The 17820-nt window shown below is 46.6% G+C and overlaps 1 protein-coding gene across 1 annotated transcript in view; it reads left to right on the top strand.

The window, feature by feature from the left end:
• The first annotated feature begins 3626 nt into the window (after positions 1–3626).
• Positions 3627–17820, top strand: part of FAM20A (FAM20A golgi associated secretory pathway pseudokinase) — a 66931-nt gene continuing 52737 nt past the window's right edge. Inside the window, exon 1 of the mRNA XM_032178514.2 lies at positions 3627–4301. Within this exon, the coding sequence (XP_032034405.1) occupies positions 3898–4301 (404 nt within the window). The 5' untranslated portion in view covers positions 3627–3897. The remainder of the gene's footprint in view (positions 4302–17820) is intronic.

Below are 17820 nucleotides of genomic sequence, written 5' to 3'. Positions count from 1 at the left end.
GTTCCATGCCTCTTACCTAGCTTCTTGTGTTTGCTGGCAGTCTTTGGTATTCCTTGGCTTATAGAAGAATTGCCCAATCTGTCTTTTATCTTCATAGGGCATTCTCCCTGTATGCATGTCTCTGTGTCCCAATTTCTCCTTTTTATAAGGACACCAGTCATATTGCATTAAGGGTCCACTCTACACTAGCATGATATCACCTTAACTGATTATTTCTACAACAATCCTATTTCCAAATAAGGTAACATTCTGAAGTATTGGAGGTTAGGGTTTCAACATGTGAATTTGAGAGCGGGATATAGTCAATCCATAACACACACTAAAAAGGAAACCCAACATGGCCAACGTTGTAATAGGGGAATATATGAGGAGCTATGGGGGCACATGAGAGCACGAGGCACTGAGTTTAATGGGTATGAAGACAAGCATCAGAGAAAAATTGGACAAGTGGCCAAAGCTTGGGTGGACTAACGGGTGTTTTCCAGGTGGGGAAAAGAGAAAGAGCTTTTGATTAAGGACACATCTGTGAGAGGCTAGAGCACTTGGGAATTGCAGAAAGTCTTGTGGGGTGAAGACCAAAGAAGGGGCATATAAAGAAGAAGGGAGGTAGAAGCCAGACCACGAAGAGCTGCGTCACAATGAGTGACCTAATCCGGAAACAAGGAGAAGCTCAGGGGGTTTTCAGGAGGAGAATATCCTAGTTGCCTCTGCATACCATAAGTCTCACTCTGGCAAGAGTGTGGGTGGGCACTGAAATAAGGTACCATGGAAGCAGAGGGACCAGTTAGAAGCCTATTTGCAAGTCTGAGCAAGAGCTTATGAGGCTCTAGATACATCAAGATCAGTAGAAATGGAAAAGGAGGGAGGGGCTTCCAATTGCTGTTTGTCCAATTCCAATTGCTGTTTGTCCCAGCAAACAGCAATTTAGGATACCTTCAGTGTGAATGGAGAGGATGTACGTGAGGCTGGCAAGTTAGCCAGGGCCCAAGACATGGAAAATCAGAGGAGCAGGAGAAGGCTCATTTCTAGGAGGGGGAAAGGTAGATTAGAGGCAAACCTGAGGATGCCAACATCCTATTGGCCAATCCTACTGGTAGGATTTCCACTCTCCTATCCCAGCTTCATTCACACTTAATATCTAACTCCCAAACGCAGTTCTGCACTTGACTGTGACCTTTAAAGGGCATGGAAAATATGTTTACATAATTTCCAAGCAAGTTACACTATTGTTCCCTAAATTGGGGCCAGAAAAAAAAGAGTCTACTAAGGGAGTATGACCCCATGGGTTGAGGAGAATTGAAGTCACAAGACCTGCAATGTCATCACATCCACGTCCTTTGCCAGCCCAGAAAAATGCTCACCAGTTTGCCACACAGTTATCGCAGTTACATCACCACCATTCAATGCCTGACTTCTTCATTTGCTTGCCATGACATCTAATTAAACACATTAGAAGTTGCAACGTCTCTCAGAAATTGGAAACCAGTTAAAATTTAATTCCAGATAAAAAGGAGGAGGTTCTAGAATCCCTCAAAATGCACATCATCATACCCAGAGGAGTGGAGTGGCTGGGAATAGTATCATCTTGGGCTTTTTCACTTGGACTGGGCACTCAGGCCACAATGTTATGTCCCTGAAAGCAGGTTCCTTCCTGCTATCTTCCTTTTCCATCCTTTTCTATTTTTGTCCTAGCGATCAGCAGTCTCTAACCTAGCCTAGTGTACTACAGGAACTAGTAAGTAATTATAATGACAGCAAACGCATATTTCACACTTATTTAGGATGAGTTAGGGGCTCTTCTAAGCAATTTATACATAGTCAAGTGCCACGTAACATTTTAATCAATGCAACAGTGGCCCCATAAGATTACAACACTATATTTTTACTGTATGTTTCCTATGTTTAGATACACAAGTACTCACCACTGTGTTACAACTCCCTACAGTATTCAGTAGTCGCATGCTGTACAGGTTTGTACCTAGGATCAATAGGCTATGCCATGTAGCCTCCGTGTGTAGTAGGCTGAACCATCTAGGTTTGTGTAAGTACACCCTGATGTTCACACGCACAGGAAAATTGCCTAAGGATGCATTTCTCAGATGTGACACATAATTGTACTTCGATTCATTTAAGTCTCATAATAACCTTAGGAGGTAGCTTCCATCATTATCTTCATTTACATTTGAGGAGACTGCAAAGTCCCGAAGAAACCTTCCACTGAACCACGGGGAAAAGAACGCTGGTCTGAATTCACAAGTCAAGGTACGTCTGAGGGTTCTTAATTCCAGCAAGGGAAGGGAGGGGGTTAAAGAGTAGGATTAACTTACACGGGAAGCTTTGCTGCCTGGGCAAGCAGCTTCCGGTGGATTTCCTGAAATTCAGCAGGGTGGGGCCGCCTCTCCAATCAGACTTGCACTTTACTATACTATGGGGTCATTAAATAGAGGAGCCAGGAGTTCAGGACTCCCTCCCTCTTCCTCAAAAGGAAAATTGGGTGTGGGGAGGGCACATTACCTCACAGGATATCGGAGAAAGCCTAAATGTGTCCTCTAGTGATTCATTTGGGTGGACTACTTTCACACCAGGCTAAACTCAAAAGTTCGGAGTGGGGTCATCAGGGCGCCTCCCTCCCTGAGTGCAAGAAACATTTCCTCTTTTTAAAGTACAGGCAGAGTTGGAATCAAACTCCTTCCAAACAGGAAATTAGCAAGATTCTAGGTAAAACTGATACCTTACTTTTAAACGTCAAGCGCTTTCCTTCACCAAGAGCGTGTTTCCTGAGCACCTACTATGTGCTAGGCACGTGGTAGGTAGTTGTTATGAATCTTGGTGGGTCCTGCGCTCTGCAGGGGGGCAGAGGTGGAACGGAACACAAACAAAGAACAGATACCAACACTGCCACCCCCACTCCCCCCACCCCCAACACACACTCATTTGGCAAAGCTTACAAGAAAAAAAGGGTTTTAGGGAGCTTGTGGTGGTTTTTTTCCTAAAAATAATAGAAATGGTAAAAGAGGCTTCGGACCCCTCGCGTGAGTCTGTTAAAGTGACTGGACTGAGACCTGGGCAGGGAAAGTGGGAGGCCCGAGCGAGAGGGAGGGCGCAGGCAGTGGGTGGGTGACAAGGTGCAAGGGCAGCGCCGGCCTCGGATCGGGAGTTGGCCGTCAGCTGCGCCAGAGGCAGGTGCCAGCGGAGAGTGGGCCGGGGTGCCGGCGCCAGGCCAGGCTCCGGGAGGCCCCGCGCTACCTCTGCCTCTAGGAGTCCAGGCGCACAGACAAGCTCCCCGGAGCCGCTCCTGCTTCGCCAACTCCCCACTCGCGCCGCCCGTGCCAGCCACAGGCACTGGCGTCTCTACCGCCCGCAGAAGGAGTCGCGGGAGCACTAGCAGCCGCCGCCGAGCGACAGCATCCTCAGGAGAGACGCCCCGGGCTCTGCAGCCGGCGGCCTCCGTCCGCCCTCCGCGCTGCTCTTAGCGGTCGCCCCCCGCCCCGTCGCCCGTCTGCCCGCGGTGGCAGCCGGCGCCCGCGCCCGAGGCCCTTCACCTGCCGCGGGCGCCCGGGCGGGCGGGCGGGCGCAGGGGAGAAAAGGCACAAGAAGCGGGCACCCCGGGAACCCCATTCCCTCGGCTCACTCGGCGCGGAGAAGCGACGCCCGCTGACTCCGAGAGCCCCGGCGCTCCGTGCACCTGGGCCCCAAGTTCAGGAGCGACACCCCTCCACGGGGGACTAGCCTGCGCGGGGAGAATTTCGGTCTCATTGACCCCGGCCTGCCCGCGGGACTCCAGGCGCCTCTTCTGCCCGCACCCGGCGACCCCTCCCGGGACCCCGGAGACAGCCGGCCTGCCCCTGGCGTCCCACTTGGCCGGCACGCCCCGCCGCTCCGCGCCCCGGCTGGGCCATGCCGGGGCTGCGCCGGGACCGCCTGCTGACCCTGCTGCTGCTGGGCGCGCTGCTCTCCGCCGACCTCTACTTCCACCTCTGGCCCCAAGTGCAGCGCCAGCTGCGGCCCCGGGAGGGCCCGCGGGGGTGCCCGTGCACCGGCCGCGCCTCCTCTCCGGCGCCAGACTTGGCCGCAGCCGCCTCGGACCCCGGCACGATAGTGCACAACTTTTCCCGAGCCGAGCCCCGGACTGAACCGGCCGGCGGCAGCCGCAGCGGCTCGGGCTCCAAGCTGCAGGCCCTCTTCGTCCACCCGCTGTACAACGTCCCGGAGGAGCCGCCTCTCGTGGGAGCCGAAGACTCGCTTCTGGCCAGCCAGGAAGCGCTGCGGTATTACAGGAGGAAGGTGGCCCGCTGGAACAGGTGAGGACCCCGCCCGGGACGCGGGAGAGCGGGCTCTCCGGCCGGGGCCTCCCCGCGCCCCAGTCTCGAGTTCCCTGCCGCCCCCGGCCCAGGGCTGCAGCGACTCCACCCACGGCTCCAGCCCTGGCGCTGGGCTTAGGGTGTGTTCCCCACCCGAACCCCACCAGCTGTTGCAGACCTCACAGTCCAGTCCCGGAGTCAGATAGTGGGAGGAAAAAGTTTCTATGCAGCCGCGCAGCGGAGAAACGCTCTCAGCCCCTCCCCTTGAGTGCCTGGGTCGTCGCTGAGCCCCACTCCTGCTCCCTCGTCCACTCCCGCTCCCTCATCCACTCTCAAACCCCTCTCTGTCCTGATGTGGAGGAAAGCTGCCGCTGGACTTTGGGTTTCCAGAATGAGGCCCCAAACAGGGTGACTCCAGAGCTAGTTGGAATTCAGCACTTAACTGTGCTCTTTGGGTAAACCCGGGCGCCTTCCAGAAAGCATGCTTCTCCCCAAAACCCAGTTCTTTCCCTTTCCTTATTCCTCTGCCCAGTTTCAGAGATCACAAGGGGGTCATGTGGGGCAGGAAGTAAATGGTCAGTTCTCTGCCGCAGCCACCGCGTTGTTCACACTTAAAACGCAGCTTGGGCCCCTCCAGCAAGTATTACAACTTGAAGGCAGTTTTATCATCTTGTATGATCCTGGTGATTTGGACTGAGTTGGATCTGCGGCTTGATGCTTCCACAGAGGAGATAAAAATCTTCCAGGGAATTTTTTAAACCCAAAGCAAAATACAGAGGAAAAAATATCAAATATGTTTAGGATAAAATTAAGAAGAATCTTTTTGGAAAAGGATGGGGGTGTTGGGGAAGGCAGCACGCTCATTACTGAGATCCCTTGCTAATGGCAGGAAGGCTTCCTATGAGTTAAGGACTCTGTTTTGAAGTACAGAACTTGTCTAAATACCACTCATATGCAGCGTTCACTATTGCACCACACCCATCTCTTTACTTAATACAAGAGATTTCAAAGTAAGATGTCATCGGTGGTTTTATAGTCCCTCCAGAGGATGAGCAGACCATAAATCTCTCTTGAAACTCAGAGCTGGGCCAATTTAACTGTTTGCTCATTATTCTGTAATGCTGAGGTTGGAGGGAGAAAAAAAAAACCTTCAGAAATTTTTGCAAAGGAAGAAGTTGAGTTGTTGGCTGAATCACTGTGGTGAATTTCAGTAGTAACTCTATGGCTCATGATTTTATGTTAGAAAGAAAGTGATTCTCAATTCCACGTTAACTGTGTGCAGTAATAAAAGGCAGTTTGAGATTGCTTCTCAGGCACTGTCATTTTCAATATTATCTGTATTTCGTCAATCACATGGAAGTCTGGATTAGTGAACCAGGAAATTTTGCCCTTAGAAAAAGTATCTACATGTCTACTATGGATCTGAGAATGAGAGACTGTGGACAAAGTCACTTGCTTTGTAAATGTGAACAGCATTCATTTAGTCACATTTTAAACTTCCCGGTGTTACTTTGGACCCGAAGCAAAGTCCAGGGGAATATTATGGCAGAAAAGCAAAAATCTTTCTCACCAAGCTGTTCTACAATCAGTTTTAAGCTTTATTTCTACACCATTATGTGTCAACAAAGACCAAAAAAAAAAAAAAAAAAAAAAAAACCTCGCAAAAATACACATACTTTCTGACCAGAAATGATCTTGGTCATTTAACAGAAGATCAAGTGGGGGCTGGTGACCTTGCTATATTCAGAGATCACAGAGTAGTTTTGTGTGGTTGGTCAAATGTGACATTTTCCCAGGTAAGGTTTGTGGGCCATAACAGGAGGTCCCGCTGCACTTATAAATGTTAAAACTGGACCTCAGAGGCAGAGAACACTCTCCCTCCACCCAAACTGGATAGTAAACGTTAACATGAACATATTAATAAGCAGATGTGTTGTTACTTATATCAGGGTTAAAAATGAAACACAAGGCCGGGCAGGGTGGCTCACACCTGTAATCCCAACATTTTGGGAGGCAAAGGCAGAGGGAGGATCACTTGAGCCCAGGAGTTCAAGATGAGCTTGGACAACATAGTTAAGATGTCATCTCAAAAAAAAAAAAAAATAGCCAGTCGTGGCACATACCTGTAGTCCTAGTTGCTTGAGGGACTGAGACAGAAGGATTGCTTGAGCCCAGAAGGTTGAGGCTGCAGTGAGCCATGATCGTGCCACTGCACTCCAGCTTAGGTGACAGAGTGAAACCTTGCCTCAGAAAAAAAAAAAAAAAACATACAGAAGATTCATTAGCCAGGGTGAATTTGAGCCACACTCAGAGTTCTGTTGTGAGACGGAATCACTCGTTACCTTAAATGAGAGTGCTCCCTGCCAAATATGAGGATGTAGCAGTGCTAATGAAGACAGGGGGCCTGCTATAGTGTGCAGGGTCGAGGACACCCCCAGATCCTAGCAGCAAACAAATAAATAGAATGGACAGAAGAGGAAGAAACAATGAAGGACCTTGCTAATTGTTTTTCTCTTGCACAGACAAGCTCTCCTTGTTTGTAGCCCTGCCAATATTTAAAATCTAGTGATTTATAAACATGTGGGCCAGGCACAGTAGCTCACACTGGTAATCCCAGCACTTTGGGAGGCTGAGGCGGGCAGACCTCAGAGACCTGAGGTCAGTCGTTCAAGACCAGCCTGGTCAATATGGTGAAATCCCATCTCTATTAAAAATACAAAAATTAGTTGGGCATGGTGGTGGGCACCTGTAATCCCAGCTACTCAGGAGGCTGAGACAGAAGAATCGCTTGAACCCAGGAGATGGAAGTTGTAGTGAGCAGAGATCGCACCACTGTACTCCAGCCTGGGCAACACAGTGAGACTCCATCTCAAAAAAACAATGTGGATGCCTCCACGCCAATACCTAACATGAAGTGCTATCCAAAATAATTATATCAGCAAATTGTCCACCACACCAGGAGAGGTACAGAGAATAAAATAAGCCAAATCAGTGTTCTTCGCCACTTGCCCAGAATAGACCATTAGTCTGAGTGAGTGATTTTTTTTTGTAATTTTGACCATCATACTAATAAGAAATGGTATGAAGTCAGAAAGTATCTTTCCACAATTCAAGCTCATTACCAATTAGAGGTAGGTTATGGTGTGTCTCCCCACCTCCCCACTCACCCACACGTTCCTTTTTGATTTCACACAATAGAAGATGACATTTGTACAGTTTTGAATGTCTTGGGTTTTTAATTAATATTTGTTCACTGGATGTCAACAGTTAGACATTTAGTTAAGTTACAAATGGGAAGACGTGTTGATTTTTAAGGTGGGCTGTCTGTGTGCTATCTGGCCCTGAAGCTTTCTGCAAACCTCCTTCACTCACTGTTCTTCCCTCCCTTCCTTTCTTTTCCCCCCAAAAATGTAACTAAGTGTGGCACAATCCAAGTTAAAAATGTAATTAGGGAAAGTGTTTCTGTCAGGTGGTCAGCTGCTGATCACAGCCAGCCAGCCAATGCCAGGCTCCATCAAGCATAATGACACATTTGGCACCTGTCTTGAATAGTGACGAGGAAAGTGCACAGGGAAGAAGGGAAATGAAGTCTTCACTTTCAGGCCATACACTAACAAGGCAGAATTGTGCTGCTCTTAGTCCTTCGCTTGAATAAGTGATGACGCAGGGCAGGCAGGCTTTACCTGGAGCACAGGTGATGGTTCACTGTTGCTCACCTTTGCATTCTTAGATGCTGAGCTTTGGATTTCTTCTCTGGCCCACAAGCTGCCCAAGTCAGACAACATCTGTCTTTTGATGTGTCAAGCTGATCAGCTTGGCCAGTTTTGCCCACATATCATTGGCCTTTTGGCCACATATCTTTTGGTCAGTCTCTCTGTAACCCTCTGGTCTTGACAGGCAAGGTCAAACGGTCAGATCTCCCTAGTGTAGAAACTCCAGCAGCTACAACACAAGTATGAGTTTTTGCTTTTCTTTCTTGACATCTTCCTCAGATGTCAGGAAGGTTATATTGTCTTGGAATTACAGATTCAGCATTTCTTAGGGGTGTGAGTGTGTGTGGTTTCCCACATCAGAAGCTCCTGTCTTCTTCCCCCCTCCTCCTACCTATTGCTGTCACTGAAGGAAAACCTAGTCCTGGGTCTCTCTTTGAAAATCACCGCAAAGAGACTGGGCAGCTTTTCAAAAATGACAGTTGGTCAAAGGGAGTAAGTTGGCTGAAGTTTTTCTGGGGGATGCTTTGAGAAGATCCACAAGCCAAGGCAGATAGAGGAGAAGGGTGGAGAAGAAGTCAGGAGAGATGAAAAGGAATTCAGCTAGAAACAAGAATTGCCTCGTCTAGGAGCTTGGAGAAGATAAGCTCCTCCCTGCCCCAGCCCCACCATGGCATCTGTGGAAGGAAAAATACAATCTCTCCATTCTCACCCCCATCTTTTTATCTCTGTCCTGCTTATTTTGTGCCTGCCCTAGAATGCTCTGAACCTAGATTTCTTGTGAGCAGGCAATTCAACCCGCAGACTGGATGAAAGTCCAGGTTCTTACTCATGGATGGTGGCCATTTGCTTCTCTCCCAGAATCAACAGGGCCTTGGCCCCTTGTTGGATTCTCCCGCCAATGATGCTAAGCTAAGACAGGAAGCGGCCTCCTGTGATTTGGAAATGGACCTCAACCACGGCCCGTGTGTGGTTAGCAGAGGGAGTGGGGAGCCTGACTTCCATTTCCCATTTCTCCCAATTAGAGCCTTGCTGGACTAGTTTTGGAAAAGATATTATTTTAGTGGTTTCCAAATCCCTGAACTTGTAACTAGAGGAAACCTCGCCACTCCTCTCAGAATCAAAGGCTCCAAGCAGATGGTTTCTGAGAGGGCCAGTCCAGAAGGCCATTGTCAGGTTTTTTCTCCCTCATTCCACAGCCTGTCCTCACTGCCGTTGCCACAGCAAAAACCTAAATCAGGGAGAGCGTCGGTGTCACTCATCCAGGAAAGACAGGCACTTCCTGCTTCCAAATAGATCAAAATGAAGCCCTTCAGCTGAGAATCAGAGGCTGTTCCACTGTTCCCAACAACACTCTTCTTTCACCACAGCCAAGTTCTCATCAATCCTGAGAACCCAAGTGGCTAATTTTTTTGCATGCAAATGCTCCTACCTAAAACATGCTTGTTATGTGCCAGGCACATGACATACACTTATTTTAAGCCTCATAACCTCTGTAGAAATAGGTGCGTGTGGTAGATGGAATTCCAAGACAGCCTTCCAAGATTTCCAGCCCTGGCATACACACCTCTCCTAGTTGTTCAGCCCACTGCTAATATGGGTACTGCTATAAAGGGATTTTACAGATGTAATTAAGGCCCCGTACCAGTTACCCCTGGGATATGGAGATTATCTGGTTATCGTGACCTAATCCATGAACCATTTAAAGCAGAGAGTTTTCTTGGGCTCATGAAAGGAGAAAAAGTGAGAGATTCAAAGCAGAATAAGGATTTGATGAGCCATTGCTGATTGAAGATGGAGGGGCCATGTGGCAAGGGATAGGAGCCACCTTTAGGCTAAGATTGGCCCCAGCTGAGAGCCAGCAAGGAAACAGGGACTACAGTCCTACAGCCACAAGGAAATGAATTCTGCCACCAGCAAGGATGAACTTGGAAGCAGATTTTTTTCCCCAGAACCTCCAGATGAGAAATCAACCTAGACACCACCTTAAATTCAGCTAAGTCCCCGTGCAAAGGGTACAGCCACACCAAGCTGGACATCTGACCTACAAAACTGTGAGCTAATTAATGAGTGTTGTTTTAAGTTACTAGGTTTGTGGTGCTCTGTTATACAGCAATAGAAGACAAATACAGTACTGCTCTTTACTTGGTTTTATAGAGGAAACTGGAAATGAGAAAGTTATGTAACCTGCCCAAAGTCAGGCAGCTAGAAAACCACAGGCAGGGTTTATACCCAAAGGGTCTGGCTTCAGAATCCATGCTCTTAACCACCAGCTCCACCACCCTGTGTCCTTTGATGCCCAGATATCCCAGCTTTTCCTCCTTTGGGAAGGCTTTTCTGAATACCTCTCCCCACTGTGGTCCCTCCCTGACTATATACATCCTCTCCATATGTACCATATAATTTTTTGATTGTCCACTATGTCCAGCTGTAACTTCATGGAAGCTGTCTGGAGCTTCATGTGAGAAGGAATGGTCACTTGCCCTTGGCATGGAAAGCCCCCAGCTTGCCCTGGTCACTCTAATATAGCTGTTTCAGAGCCAGAGTAAATATCTGTGGAACAAATCATTGGAAACAGATGACACCGGGATTTGGGGGCTGTTAGTCAATGGCTTATTATCTTCTTTGAAAATAGCCTTGAACAAAAACAATTCCAACTGTAAAATCATCCCGCTTGTCTACTCCTCCCTGTAGAAGTCTAGAGCAAAACCACCCTGCTGAGACATTCTGAAATTTGTATGTGGAGTCCTCTTCTTATTGCAGTAGCCTAAATAAAATCAGTGTCAAAAAAAGCCATGAAGGAAAGTTGAGAAAGCATCATTTGCCAAGAAAAGAGGGAATTTCTTCAGCTTCCTGTGCTTTCTGAGGAAGAGCAGCCAAGAAGTCTTGCATTAAAGAAAAATGGGAAATACAGAGACCTTGACTTAGCCAAAGCTATCCCTGCTCTGCCCCCTTGGCAGGTGCTGACCTGTATTTTTTGTAATTATTCATTAAGCTAGAGGCTGATGAGAGCCTGCGGATTCTGCTGAAGTAGGCTTGCATATGGCCAAAAGCCAAGTAGGGATAACATTCTAAACAGCTGCAGCTGTAGCAGAACAGAAGTTACTAGACATAAGTTCTCACCTGTTATTATAGGCAGGCACACACATATGCGCTTAATGAAAACCACAGTACAGAAAAGAGGCTTAGCTCTTTTTGTGCCCTGTCACTTGGCAGAACATCCTATAGTTGAAATGTGAAATCAGGACAGAACCGAATTTGAAGTGCTGTGGAGATGGCAGCGTCCCTGACTTTCAATCCCTGCAGCCTGGCTTTGGAGACCAAGCACTGGGGGCAGCCAGTAGACTCAGGCTTGAGCAAGAGGCAAAGTCAAGTCCCAGGGAAAAGCCTGTTTTATTGAATTCACTAGCAATAAGCCAGATAATAAATTTAAGAGGCCCCAGGGAACACAGCATAGTAGAGGAGTACTGTTCCTAAGAAGCCAAGAGCCTGTAATAAAATTCAGCAAAATACGGAACGTAAAAAAGAAATTTAAGAAGTGTTGGCACAGGGTACGTGGACTGAGAAGCTGAATCATGAAAAACAAGGTGGTGTGGAAAGAGATGAGATTTTTAAAAGCTTGGGAGAGGTTGATGGGATAGGAAAGATGTCCACTGAAGAAAAACAGCTGTTCAGCCCTGGCAAGTGAAGCGCAGCTCTCAGATTGCAAATTTGCCTTCAATCGTCAACACCTGGGTTGAGCTCCATAGGTTGTAGCTAAATCTTTTTGATGATACCAACCAAAATGGAATATATACGGAGGGACAGATTGTCTCTCCTGGCCAATTCAAGTGTCCTTACAGGGTCTCAGTTTCACCAGTTGAAATGGAATTTTTTATAATTCTGATTTTCTTCAGTGGCTGAATACTCATAAATCCCATAGGGAAAGTATGTCTATCTGCCTCCAGAGCTGGCTCATGTACTTTTTTTTAACCCCATTTATAGTTAACTCACAGCTCAGAATTATGCACAACCAGTAGCTGCTTATTTTCACATTCCATGCAGCCCTGAGCACTCAGAGATAGGAGAAAAGTTAAATTGACCAACCTCAATTCCATAATCAAATCCAGCCCCTTGTTAACCAGAGTTTCATTGCAGTTTTGTAATTGGGGTCATTGGATCCCACTGAGTCCAGGTGGTGAGGTCCATTTTTCCCTTAAGCTTCATGCAAAATCTGCATCCTGTGCATATGTTCATTTTCCTACTGTTGCAGAACTTTCTCCTTAGTTCAGCTAAAACCAGGCTCTTCTCACACCACCAGGAAAGATTAGGTTCACGGACACATAGAAGGGTGAGGAAAACGGAATTTACTGGGCAAAAAGGAAAAGGGAAAGATACCTCTCAGCAGAGCAAGGGTCCCGCTAGCAAATTTCCCGCCTCACAGATTGAATCCTAGGTCACCACACAGGAACAGGAGAGGCCAGGCTCCTCCCCACGCAAACGGGATGAACTTCCCGAGGCTCCACCCCCATCCTCCCAGTGCGCAGGCGCAGGTCGGCGTGATTAAGAAACGATCAGCTGGGAAAGGGAGGGCTTCATCTGGGACCAGCAGTCCGGTTGTTCAGCCTTCAGGCTGTTTTAGGCTTGAAGGTGGGGTTTCGCCGGGGACCCTTAGCTGTCTCCTGTCTCTATCACTAGCAAATAAGTCATTATATTTTTTAAGTATTCCCCACATTCATCAGGATTCTGCGGTTTCATGTGACAGAAACCCAATTCAAACTCACTGTAGGAAGAAAAGGAAGTTTTAGACTCAGTAACCAAACCTCAGTAAGGGCAGGAGGAACTGCCCTCACAGCATTAAAAAGAGTCCTTGGGGCCGGGCGCGGTGGCTCACGCTTGTAATCCCAACACTTTGGGAGGCCGAGGCGGGCGGATCACGAGGTCAAGAGATCGAGACCATCCTGGGTAACACGGTGAAACCCCGTCTCTACTAAAACTACAAAAAAATTAACCGGGCGTGGCGGCGGGCGCCTGTAGTCCCAGCTACTCGGGAGGCTGAGGCAGAAGAATGGCGTGAACCCAGGAGGTGGAGCTTGCAGTGAGCTGAGATCGTGCCACTGCACTCCAGCCTGGGCCACAGAGCGAGACTCCCTCTCAAAAAAAAAAAAAAAAGAGTCCTTGGACTCTGTGTCTTTGTATTCTCTCTTTCCATAGTTCATCTGCTTATCTTCATCCCTTCCTGTGGCCCATGTCCTCAAAGCCTTGGGACTAGAGAGAGAAGGTTTCTCTGATTTCCAAAAAGAAAGATCCTGGGCAAAGATGCTCATTGGCCAGGTCTGGGAATACAGCCAGGCTTCAGAGGGCTACAATTGGCCCAGATGGAGGCTGATGCCCACCCTCCAACCAATCACTGATGCCAAGGAGGTGGAGCCATTGGAAACAGGTGGCTCAGAGTGGGGAAGAGCAGTTCCCCCAAACCAAGATGGAAATGCAGACTGACAGGGTGGTGGAGGGGCTATAGTGACTAACATGATACCAGAAAGTTTCTCAACTCATGTCTGCTACAGTCACTGACTCCTATGGCTGCTGCTCTAAGGTTTTAATAAGAATTTTAAAAAGCAAATTCAATCATAAATTCACATGTGCAGACTTTTTATACCAACTATTAAAATCCTCGCAAGGAAATAAGAATCTTTATTTGGACATTCCTTTAAAGCGACTTTAGTCTTTTTGTGACAGCGTAAAAAAGAAATTGATGGGGACCCAGCTCCTTCACGGGTTCATGTCTCTTTCTCCTGAAAAAAGAGATCTCAACTGGGAGCGAAGATACCTGTGTGTAAATCCTGAGAAAAGGGTTTTCTTCCCCAGGCCTCAGTTCCTGCTTTTGAAAGGAAGAGGGGGAGTCTGTGGCCCCTAAGACCTCCTTGCAACTCTGTTTTCCAAGCTTTGCACATCTTCCAAATTTCTTCTTCAAAGTCTACCCTAATGAAATATCAGACAGTTTTCCAAGTATGCTTCATGAACTTCTGGGAGGTGCTTCACAGTTTCTGCAAATGATTGATTGAATTTTCACTTTGAGTAAATATACTTTAAGGTAGTTTTTATATAATTTAAGAAAACCTACACCCAATTGTGTTATGCATCATTATGATCCTGCCTCCAGTAACTGTGCTGACAGATGTCTTCTCCTCTCATCTTTGTTTAATTGAGGAGTGTCCTGAGATTGCAAAGTGAGCTGTTAAAAGCTGTTTTCTGCTGCAACTACTTACAGATGTTTATCAGGATTTTCAATACTCTGCTACCAAAATAATATATAGAAATTGATTGGGTGCTAAAATAAGATTATTCCTGTCTCCCCTTACATCCAATTTTGAATGCTTGCATTAATAATCATATTATCCTTTTCATTGATTAATTTTTTAAACAATTTTATGTATTTGACCATATGTTAGATTCGTATCAATAAATTAGAAATTGTATCTATTTCATACATTGAAGGTTCTGTGTAATATTTCTTTTGAAAAGAAGCTTCCACTTCTAGAAAATTTTTTTAAACCACTGATTTGCAATATTTGAAAATAGAGTAAACTTCCGGAATCCTTTCTCCAAAATTGATGTGCCCAAACCCAAGCCTTCTGCTCCCCTTGCCCCTAACTCCAAACTATTATCACTAGTAAGAACATGGTATTGGTCTCGGATAACTCCTTTCCATGACTTTGACAATGCTTCTACCACTTGAGCCTAAGAGAATATCTTTTAGGCCCTGTGTACTGTTAGCTTTTGCTGTATAACAAACTATTCCAATACTTAGTGACTTAAAACAAGAACCACTTATTTAACCCCCGATTCTGCAGGTCAGCACTTCGGGCTGGGTTCAGCTGAGTGGTTCTTCTGGTCTCTACTGGACTTACTCAGGCGTCTGTAGTCAGCTCCTGCATTGGTTCCACTGATCTTGGCTGTACTGCCTCCCGTGTCTGGGTTCTGGGCTGGAATGGTGATCTTGGCTCCATGTGGCCTCCACCTCTCATTCTACAGGAGGCTAATGCAGACTTGTTCATATAGTGGCAACAGGGTTCCAAAAGAGAGTAGAAGCCTCCACAGCCTCTTGAAGTGCAGGCCAGAACCTGTTAAATGTCATTTCTGCCATACTCTGTTGGCCAACATAAATCAAAGGCCATCTGGGGAGATTCAAGAATCCTGGCGATTGAAGAGAAAGTGGTCTACACAACTTAGTTCTCTTCTACTGAGCAAAAGCTCAAGGGAAATCCCTTCTGCTGGTGAGTTGTCCAGCAGTGGGCAGACAGCTGACAGTGGTAAGACCCCTTGCCATATGTTAAAGTGAAAGAAATTGAATACAACCCTTCAAAAACCTAATGAGGCTGGTATAGACTGAATTGTGTCCCTTCAAATTCATATGTTGAAGTTCTAAACTCCAGTACACCTCAGAATGTGACTGTGTTTGGTGACAGGGCCTTTTAAGAGACAATTAAGGCTAAATGGGTAGGTCTTGATCCAGTATGATTGGTGTCCTCATAAGAAGAGAAAGAGATGCTAGGAATGCATGCACATAGAAGACCATGTGAAGACACAGAGAGACGGCAGCCGTCTGCTAGCCAAGGAGAGAGGCATCAGAATGAAATCAACCCTGCTGACACCATGAACTTGGACTACCAGCCTCCAGAACTGTGGGAAAATACATTTCTGTTGTTTAAGCCACCTAGTCTGTGGTATTTTGTTATGGCATCCTTAGAAAACTAAAACAGAGGCTAACTCACCTGGAATGGGCAAAGACAATCTGCTGGCTTAGGCCTATCTCCATCTCAGCTCCCTGGGGCAGAGGTAAAGCCATATCTGAAATTTTCTTTTGCCTCCCATATGGTTCTTACAGCCTCAAGAGGCCCCTTGGCCTTCCCTTCCTTAAAGAAGTGACCCTAGCCTCTCTGCCTCCCAGATGAGACAGTCTGGAGCCTGGATCCTCTCCTTAAAGCAAAGTGTCTAGTTCATCATTTATTATCTTTTTAATCTATTTGTTTATGGATGGGCTTTGAGCTCCCCTTCTTCTGGGGCCCATTTTTTTTTAGGTCAAACGCTGAAAACTGGCTCTTTGTCTCTCTTGGCATTCCTCCTGTAATTGTTCTACTCCTCCCAAGGCTGCAGATGCTGTGGTTGGATGAATCAAGCATACAGTGTCATCTCACAAAGGTTTTAAAGCTTGCTTTGTAAACTCATAAGCACTTCCCTTCATATTAACCAACATAATATTTAGAAACAAAAATGAAGGTTTGTTTTTCTTTATCAGTTCTGTTGACAGCCTGTATTTTATGTGTATTTCCAAGACCATTATCTGTTCATTTATCTATAGGGCACTTGTGATAATAGTTGTTAAGATTATTAACATCATGAACACGTAGAGTCCTTTCCACTTCTTGAAGCTCTTTTAAATCGTATGTCATTAGTTCTCCACGGCAAAATATTGGTCTTTACAATTCATAAGACTCTGGCCGGAAAATCTCCATGGAAAGGCATCCAGCCAATTGATGTTTTATTATGAAGCAGCTTGCCCATTGCCCCAGACTAACTGGGCTTTAGTTGTCCACAGTGGATTCCACGTAGGGCCCCTGGTGAAAACATTTGGCAGGAAACACAGGTGCTGCCCTTGCAGCGACACCTCCTAGAGGCTGAACCTCTTGGAGAGCTCTCCACTCTCCACTGAAATGGATAAAAATGCCCTCAGTGCAACTTAATGGTATCAAAGCAACACAGGTAAAAATTTTGTGATCCATATTTATTATAATGATAATCATTATGTTACTATAATGTAATGGTGAGAAACTGAGACTGGATCTTCCGGTATAATTTGCTGTCAGAAAATTAGATATATCATCAAGGATGGATTTTCTGCCACACACTTTGCTGCAGTAACCTAGACCCTGTGGCAGAGAACTCTCTGTGAGCTGTACAGCCAAGGGTGAATGCCCGAAGTGTCACACTCCCAAAACATTGGAGGTCGGCCGGGCACAGTGGCTCATGCCTATAATCCCGGCACTTTGGGAGGCCAAGGCAGGTGTATCACCTGAAGTGTCAAGAGTTTGAGACCATCCTGGCCAACATGGAGAAAGCCCATTGCTACTAAAAATAAAAAATAAATAAAAAATAGCTGGGCATGGTGGTGGGCACCTGTAGTCCCAGTTACTCGGGAGTCTGAGGCAGGAGAATTGCTTGAACCTGGGAGGCGGAGGTTGCAGTGAAGGAGATCACAAAACTGCATTCCAGCCTGGAGGACAGAATGAGACTCTGTCTCAAAAGAAAAAAAAAAAAGAAAGTTGGAAGTCAAGTCTTGAAGTCTTGAACCATCAGATCTCTTAGCATTGCCTGAGCAAGGTCTGAAAGGGAATTTGGTAGCTATATTTTTTTCCCTAGGGCTGCTGTAACAAATTGTCACTGTTTAAGCCACTGTGGGTGGCCTAAAACAACAGAAATGTATTATTTACAGTTCTAGAGGGTAGAAATCTGAAATGAAGGTGCCAGAAGGGCAGCACGCCATCCAGAGGCTTGAGAGGAGAATCTGTTCTTGTGGCTGCTGGCTTTCATTGGCTTCTGGCTGCATCACTCCAATCTCAGCCTCCGTGATCACGTTGCCTCCTCCTCTTCTGTCTTTGTCTGTCTGTGTCTTCTCCTCTTCTATGTGGGTCTTTCTCCTATAAGGACACTTGTCATTGGCCATCAGGTCCACCTAAATGATTCAAGATGATCTCATCTCAAGATCCTTAATTTAGTTAAATCTGCAAAGACTTTTTCCAAATAAAGTCACATTCACAGGTTCCAGGGAT

Source organism: Hylobates moloch, unplaced genomic scaffold (assembly GCF_009828535.3).
Source record: "Hylobates moloch isolate HMO894 unplaced genomic scaffold, HMol_V3 SCAFFOLD_15, whole genome shotgun sequence".
Taxonomy (NCBI): Eukaryota; Metazoa; Chordata; class Mammalia; order Primates; family Hylobatidae; genus Hylobates; species Hylobates moloch.
The sequence above is the reverse complement of the archived record's forward strand: the minus strand, read 5'-3'. Positions and strand labels throughout refer to the sequence as shown.